Genomic DNA, 8,495 nt, shown 5'->3' with positions numbered 1-8,495 from the left:
GACCCAAATGAAGTCGATTTGGGGGTAACATGGGTAAATGATTCATTTAGTTGCAGCTTTGACTCTGTATGCTTTTGATGGGCTGGACTGTGGTCATTCTTTCAAACACTGCTGCTCAGACTGCTTTATCTTCACCAATTCATACCAAAAAAAAGCATATAGGGTGCACTTGTATGATTGTGTTCAACAAATTCAAGACACAGTCCATTGTAATTTAGAACAAAAATGTTTATTCAAATCAAAAGGAAGAACTAGACAAAATGTTAAACCATTCAGAACATAGCATATTCATAGAATATCTATACATCGTCATGTTCGAAAAAAGACAAAAAAAGATCAAAAAACAATACATACAAATGGAGAATGAGGAAAAGTCAGATATTGCACTTTGTTTCTGAAATGTCTCAGATCCTGTCTCCCAGGTTGTTTTTTTATCTGTGGACATTTCAGTTCCTGCCTTTATCAGGTCAGGAGTTTAGCTTAGTTTTGACACTGGATTACTCTGCGGCCCGAGCACATGGACTATGGAATCGGCCAACCTGAAACATATATGTAAGCTTATTCATTAGCATGTAGCTTGATCCAGTTCCCCTAAGATAAAACCCAAACAAAAAAAAGTGTGGAAGAAGTTCTGTCTGCTATCCCAGGTTAGCTAAATGTTTAAATGATACGGGGGAGGGGTTGCTGATCAACAGCTGCCACCCTCCCGCCTGGGATCAGAGAGGTCAGGGAGACTAACTCGGGAAGGTTACTTGTTAACTAGAAAGCAAACTATATTAATGCCCAGAAATACATAAAATCATCTTCAGAGCCTATCCAGGATCTTGCTTCAAAAAAAGGACTTCATTTTTTTTTTTTTATATCCTCTTCCCTTTTTGTCCTTGAAACATGGAAAGGTCAAAAAACATACAGGTGTGAACAAACATAATAAACAAAGAGTTAACGTAGACGCTGAACAATGAAGAATCATGATCAGGTCTTTTTCTGTGTCAAGGCCACTAAGATAAGATCACTTTAACAATCTGCAGTTTGTCGATTACTCTCTGAAGCCGTTTAGTTAAGTTGCCAGCTGGATCTCCGTAAGAGCGTGTGTGCACACACGCACACACACACACACACACACACACACACACCCCTGTCAGCATTTTTAAAGTTGCTAATCTTAACAAAACATTTAATTAACGTCCTAATCAGCACTGCTTTACTGAATAACTCTTAAGATCCTAACTATCAATTCCTCCAGACCTTCACCATTGAATGCTTTTTTAAAAAAAAATATTATTATTTTAATATTTATTTATTAAAAGAGTGCTGCTTTCCTTCTTTTCCTGACTATGCCAAACCTCTGCTGCAGCTGGTCTTTTGTGTTGAATGAGTGAGAAAACCAATGTATTACTCATGTCAACCTACTACTACTACTTGTTCTGACCGAACTGAACAAAGGTTTGGCAAAGCCGCCATCTTTTTATTATTTAATCTGTGCTGGGTTTGCTTCTTTAACACAGAAGCAGGGTCACTCGGTTGTTTTTTTATAGTTAGCATTCTGGCTTCACTGGTCTGGATGGATGAATTGGGCAGGTGCAGTGGGACAAACAAAGGGAATGTGATACATCTCAGAAAGCTTGCTTCACTGCGGGTCTAATCTCTCGTTTTTGGAAAATTATTCATTTTTTTAACAGTGCATTTAAAAAAAGCTAAAACATTTCTCTTTTTTCCTTCCACCAAACGTTTGGCAAGTGAGACGACCACCTGAGACAATGCTTGTTGGGCAGTTATGCAAGCCTGGTTAGCCCTGAGATTAGGAGTAGAGGGGCTGCAGGTAATAAGGGTGAGGCGAGTCCCTCCACAATCCACGCTCACACACACACACACACACACACACACACACACACACACACACTTTTCTCTTCAGCTACAATTTGAGTGGCAAATGCAGGTCTGCAATCTTCCTAGTCCAAATTCAGAGCAACCTCAATAAAAAAAGAAGAAGCCTTTCTAGTATTGGGGGCTAAATACAAGCTAACAGAAGTAAAGTAAAAGAGGAGGGAAGCCACACGTGGATCCAAGCTGAGGAGGCAACATCTTAAAGAGCCTCCAGATGGAAAATAGTGAGCTGCAGTTGTCAAAAGAAGTCTAGTCGTTATGAGTCATAGAGGAAATGTCATAAGGAGAAAAAGAAATATCTTCTACAAATTCAGTGCATTGTTCTTGTCCTTGTCAAATCCTGTTGTCAGCGTTGCTCGAAGTGATGCAGAGGAAAAAGGTAAGCCTTGCAGGCTTATATTCGTAGTCTGGCGCTTTACAAGGCTGGAACCAAACTATTAGTGATTTATTTTTTCATTAAACAGAGCCACACAACTCAAGAATAAAATGTGCAAAACAAAAACCCAAAAATGAGGCAGGAGGAGTTAGTCTTTGCTCTGTTATTGACTGCTGCCGGCCGAGTGCTCTCATTGAGACGGTGGTTAGAACATCGTTGCTCTCTTCGTCCTGTTTTCTTTAGGTGATTCTGCTGAAGTCGGGACATGATGAGTCCTGCCTTTTGTGTGAGGAGCCATGTCCTTATGTGCCATGAGTACAGAAGAATCAAAAGGTTAAAGAGGAACTTTAGCAGGCCGAGCCTCGCCGATTCTTCATCGTCAAAACTATCAGCGGGGCTCTCGCTACCGGTGGGGTTTTAATCATACAGGCTGAATATGTGTTCCTCTGTATGCATCCCCCCCTCAGCAGGCTGACAGGAAGGAGGCGATGCCCCAAACTAGTGGCTCCCGATTCTCTCGCTGAGGAGAGGCAGGAACAGATTTGTCCAACTCGACTGTGGATATGTGTCCAAGTCTTTGTCTGTTGGAGGGACACTTTGTTTTTCTCCGACGTCAACAGCGCTGTGTGAACGTTGTTGTTGGAGAAAAATAAACAAAGCTGAGCCTTGCAAGCAGGTTTCTTTCTTAGAGATCCCCGAGTCGCTCAGGGGAATTTCAGAAGAACCCTTCAGCGTGACGGACAGGCGTCCAGTCTGCGCTCCTCTGTGCGTCTGGCGTGCTCTGGGTTAGGATCGATCTGGAGGGGAGGGGACAGAAACATGTTGATTTTGTTTGAAATGTATTCGAATACAAAAGCTCTGCTTGATGTTATTTAGTTGAGTGGCGTTGCTGTGAGTGGCAGTCTGTTTTGGCAGCTCTCGAGTTTGACTCTAATCAATACTGTCACTTAGATTTGTGACTTGTTACTCTAATTATCCTCGTTTGAACTCCTTTCTGTCGCTGCAATGACACCTGAAATCCCTACAGGGATTAAAAAGGGTTATCCTAACTTATTTACAGCTAATTGTTATTGTACTGTGGGTTTTCTTTGTTCTGGTATCACTATTGAACTCATATGTTTTGTATACAAGTCTTGTGTACTCTATAACATTGTGATTTTTAACATTATTTAGGTGTATGTATTTTCTGTTATTGGTAGATGTGTGTATGTTAAATGTGGTGCTTACCTCAGAGTACAGAGGAGGAGGCTGGAAGCGGAACTCGTGAATGTAGGCGAAGAGCGGTCCGTTCAGATCCTCGCGGGCCGCAGGGACGTCCAGACTGCTCTGCCTCTGCTCTTCTGTCACAATCTCTGCATAGCTTGGAGGAGCTGCAGAGGAGGAGCAAAACCGCATGTTAGCATCCTAGCTAAAAAGGAAAGTTTTAAAATCTGCATCTTGAACTTGAGATCCAACCTACCTTCAGGCCTCTCGGGCAAACCCATGCCCAGCCAGCTCATGCTGCACTGGCTGCTGACGCTGGAGGTCCGGGAGCCAAAGGGGTGGAGCGGGATGGTGCCGATGACCAGGGGCAGGTTCAGGGACAGGTTAATCGCCCCGGGGATGTCAACGTACACCTGAGCACAGAAATAAATACACCAGTTAGAATAAACTAAGGGCTTTGGCGCTAACCATACAGCATGAAATTACATATTTTTAATCTTCTTTAAATTATGCAAAATCCACTTTTTCATGTCTTTTATACATCAACATGTTTCCCCTCTGTGTAAAGAGATTCTGAAAGTTTCATGGAAAAATATTAGCTCACTTTTCGTCCTGATATATAAAAACCTGTCTGAAAATGAGCTGATCAGATTTTGGTCACTTTATGATGTCATAACGATTTTTTGGGCTTGAGTAACCATTAGCCAATCACCAACCAAGGTAACCCCCCCCCCCATCACCTGAATCTCCTCCTAGAGCACCATTGTGTTCTTTTTAACCAAATATCTCTCAGAGGGGCGTGGCTCCTTATTTTCATTTAAAGTAACAGACAGAGAATCAGCACTTTTGAAACAGGGCTGAAACAGAGGGGATTCTGGGATGCTGCAATGATCTGTTTGGTGTTTCAGCCAATCAGAGACATGTTTTATATATATCTGAGAGCTATAATATATTGATGAAAAACAGTATATTAGGGGACCTTTAAGAGGAAAACACTGTACTGGGCTAAATGGGTTGTGCTGTCGTTCTACAAAATGTGGGTCAATGACTTTGGGGTTGATTATGCAAGGTAAAGAGGTTATAAGCACCCTCACGACAGGCGCTACTAAGAATATTCTGGGCTAATGCTCTTAGCAGCATGAGGAGATAACACCTGGTGGAATCCAAGCCTGATTCAGCCAAATCCTTAACCAGGGTTATTGGCTTACTTGGAAATATTGATTCAGTGCTGAGTAATGGTGATAACAAGGACAAGAGGAGAGACAGTAACAACCTGTGTGTTATGCCAATGATATCTATGCTAAATGTGATGTAGGACAAGCCCAAATATGGCAAGACTGTGCTCACCATGAGGGAGTACTCCACTCTGATGATGCTGCAGTCCAGGATGGAGGGGGACACGGGTGGGATCTTCAGCATTTTGCCGTTCCAGGTCTCCGTTTTGCCCGAGGACAGAGACTCTCCCCGCAGGTTGGCCACCAGCTGCTTCACCTCCTTTATCTTCCCTTTGGCATAGAAGGTCTGGGACTGGTAAATGGCTGCCTTTGGCACCACCATGCGGGAGGAGCAGTTCTCAATCTCTGCAAAGATCTGGATCGACTCTCCTACAGAAATAGAGATGGTAGACTAGAGGTCAATTGATGTTTTTCTATCAATGGAAGACGTCATCTTTCTATTTAGTCAGATCAATGCAGCAACAACGAATCTGGTTAATAGATGACTCAAAGGCTTATCAGTTGCATTATAAATCTTTTACTTATTCTTACCTGGGGTGTATCCCTTCCTTTCAATTTTGGCACTTAGGGAAATAGGACCTGAGGTGCAGAACCAACAGCAAAGAGTCTTGTCTTTCGTGCCGGCCTGTGGTGACTGAAGAGAAAAGAAAACCGGTGCATTAGCAAAAATCTGGATTTTTCCTATATTCCCAATCAAACTTGGATAAAAGGTTATTATACTGAACCAACTATTCTGTTTCGTGCTATTCATTCGGCAATCAGTCAACATTTGAAAAGATTATGTTTAGACTGAGCCTCACTGAATTCAGATTCCCCAGGGACAAAGACAAAATTAAAAAGAATCTTAAGGTTGTTTCAAGACAACTTACCAGCAATAATGGAGTGTTGATGTCAATGTGCTCAAAGACTGTGAATTCCTTCTTGGTCTTCATGGGCAGGAGCCATGGCCTGTGGAGTTCTGCTTTTACCCAATAGCGCACACTGCCATGCTTCCCTTCGAAAGAGGTAGCCAGAGGTCTACATGAAAGAAAAAGAAGCGAAAGGGTTACATTAACAGTCAAAAGCTTATACTACTACAGCTGAATAATGATGTTGATATTCCGTGACTCAGAGGTAGTATTAAGACACTCACGTCTGTGGAAGCTCGAAGCTGAATGCATACTCATGTCTTCCTGAAAGGATAGTGGTGAGTCCTTCCTCCGAGTTGTCATCGTCTGAAAAACAAGGAGGACAATATTCCAAACACATGTATACCATACCTGGGCAAAATGCTCTACGAAGGCATCTGAAAGTCATACCAAAAACACAGGGTGGGGGAGACAAAAGAGAATAACGGATTTTACTATCATATCGCTCTGAAAAAAATATGTATATAGAGTTGAGTTTAATATTAAGAGCACACCAAAGAATGTTTAAGGTGCCAGAAACTGAGCTTGCAAGAGTGTGCTTTTGCATGAACAAAGAACGACTCGTCCCTGAGTCCATTGTGTAATATGTGATGGGAATAGAGAGGCTATTATGGGGAAACTGGGCTATATGGGGCATCAATTAAATCCCTATCGATGGATTAATGTATCCAAATAACCAATTCGTTTTTCATGTATCTCTGAAAAACAAGAAAGAATCGTTTCCATCCAGAGGGAGGAGGTGACCTTTTTTCGCACCTTATAAAAGCTTTAAAAAAGATATATATTGTAAAAAATGTTTAAACTGAAAACATCAAGAGCTGCTTCGACAGGCCGGGTGTGTTTCTGCCAGCTCAGCAGTCCCTCCCCCAGCAGCAGCAGTGTGGTAAACAAGTGCAGAGCTGTCAGTCAAAAGGCAGACTCCAGCAGGAGGAGACCGGCCTAAACCAGTGCGAGCAGCTCCACAGCCGCTGCGCTCATTACGCATTCACTGTGCGACACCGCAGCCACTACTAATCCACAACCAGCCGGTTCACCACACCGACTACCGCAGTATTTCACCGTGTTATCCACTTTATCATCATAGGAAATGCTTTATAGATAGCGTTTTGTCGAAATGTATTCGGTCGGAGAGCATTATTGGCGAATGGCGTGGCATTGCACTAATTTGCATGTATCTCCTTATTAAACCTCAGCTCGAATAGTAATTAATAATTTGCCTTAAAATTACTAAAATTATAGGCCTATCGGTGTGATAGCCAGACAAACCTCTCATGCTCCACACACAAAAAAAGGCTGCTGCAGAGGAACTATTTCTTCCTAACGCCAAGGAAACACACCTCAATATATAAACCGCTTATACTATGAACACTGCAGCAAAATCCTGAGAATGAACCAAATTATGATCAACCATTTATGTTATGCTCTACAGTATAGGAACTATATGTCAATGCAAAAAAATGTTTTTGCAGATGGGCTAAACCCAAACCATTATAAAAAAGGGCACACATGCACTTACAAGCGTTTTAAAAGTATGCATTTTACTATCGAAAAACGTCAACTACCGTGCGGATAAAGTGACGACAATATGTCTGAAGCACAAACCAGCTGACAATAAAGCCCGACCTACAATCTTATTACTTTCCAATTAAACATAGGCCTATAGGTGCAAAGGAAACACATTCAATGCAAAACAACGGAGAGATTTCCAGGGTTTCATATCATATGAAACAAACTACAGGTGCTTCGATCGAGCCTTTCCATTTTGCAGGTGTTCCTTAATTAAAAAGTTGCAGGATTTTCTGTCACTCGCTGCAAAAAAGTGATGTCATTGGCCACACATGAGCACCTCAGCCAATCACACACGGGTGAGGGAGGGGGTTTGCGTCTTAGCTCCGCCCCCTCCCGGTCCAGTTTTCTGAACAGGATTGAACCGCTTTGAACAATGGGTGGAAACTTAAGAAAAGCTACAAAGAAACACCAAATATGATGCGTTTCTGCACTGAAAACGCTTAACAAAGCTGCACATACATCACTGCAATATATGTATCTATCGTCCTGTGTCTCGAATACGCCTAATTCTCGCTTTATGATTGAAATACTCTGAAAAAAACAGATGCCCCAAGCTGCTGTCATTCATTCTGACACCTTAACACAAACAAGTAACGATGGAGCTCCATGGACCCAAAGTCACAAAACTCTTTACGCAACCGTATTAAAAAAGAGGTTATCATTTATACACAATTATTCCAGTAGGCTATATAAAATGAGCTTTGTTACTGACATTCAGGACAAACAGCATCCTCCAGCACAAAGAGCATCAATATAAAACTTATATAAAAAAATAATTAAACTCTCTTACCTCTCTCGTGCCCAATTAAGATATCTTTGTGATTTAGATATTCCACTTCTTCTGTGTAGTTTTGCGTGTAGGCAGTGTTGGATCCAGCATTTCTAGATTCAGTCCAACGAACTTTGGCAAATCCTTTGGCGTGGATTTTGAGAGATTTGACTCGGATTTCTCCGGTGACTTCGATGATCACCCTCCCTGAGACGCAGTCCCCGCTGGAGAACACGGGGACGTTGCTGTCATTCAGACAGTCGTAGCTTACTCTGAAGCTCTTTACCTTTCCTAGCACCATGGTGGAAAGAGTCAGGCTACAGAGACCTTGAAATAAAAAAAAGGAATATATGAAAAAATAATTTCATATAAAAAAGGGATGCAGTCTTTTAGACACTGATCAGTATCTCTGCCCTGCAAAAAGCAAAAGGCACGATCAGTGGTTTATGTGCGGGCAGGTCATTGAGATGTGTGATGGCTGAATAACAGCAAAGGGATGCTGCTATCATCCTCCTCTCTGCTCGATGGTCTCCAGTCAAAGACAAGGAAAC

At 42.1% G+C, this 8,495-nt stretch overlaps 1 protein-coding gene across 2 annotated transcripts; it reads right to left on the bottom strand.

Annotated features, from left to right (window-relative positions):
- Nucleotides 1–207: 207 nt before the first annotated feature.
- Nucleotides 208–8,495, bottom strand: arrdc3a (arrestin domain containing 3a). 2 transcript variants are annotated; one of them, XM_079688825.1, is made up of 8 exons: nucleotides 7,966–8,495; nucleotides 5,831–5,912; nucleotides 5,568–5,715; nucleotides 5,230–5,332; nucleotides 4,811–5,067; nucleotides 3,720–3,876; nucleotides 3,488–3,630; nucleotides 208–3,057 (listed from the first exon to the last, which is right to left on the bottom strand). In XM_079688825.1, exons 1-8 carry the CDS (start codon nucleotides 8,243–8,245, stop codon nucleotides 2,989–2,991), a joined length of 1,239 nt encoding a protein of 412 aa, XP_079544951.1. In that variant the 5' UTR covers nucleotides 8,246–8,495; the 3' UTR covers nucleotides 208–2,988. The 2 variants fall into 2 exon arrangements, with proteins under 2 accessions (XP_079544951.1, XP_079544952.1); XM_079688826.1 differs by having other exon boundaries at nucleotides 5,831–5,983; nucleotides 7,966–8,106.

The sequence above is a fragment of the Notothenia rossii genome (assembly GCF_949606895.1).
Source record: "Notothenia rossii genome assembly, chromosome: 6".
NCBI lineage: Eukaryota > Metazoa > Chordata > Actinopteri > Perciformes > Nototheniidae > Notothenia > Notothenia rossii.
This window is presented reverse-complemented; position numbering and strand designations above follow the sequence as displayed.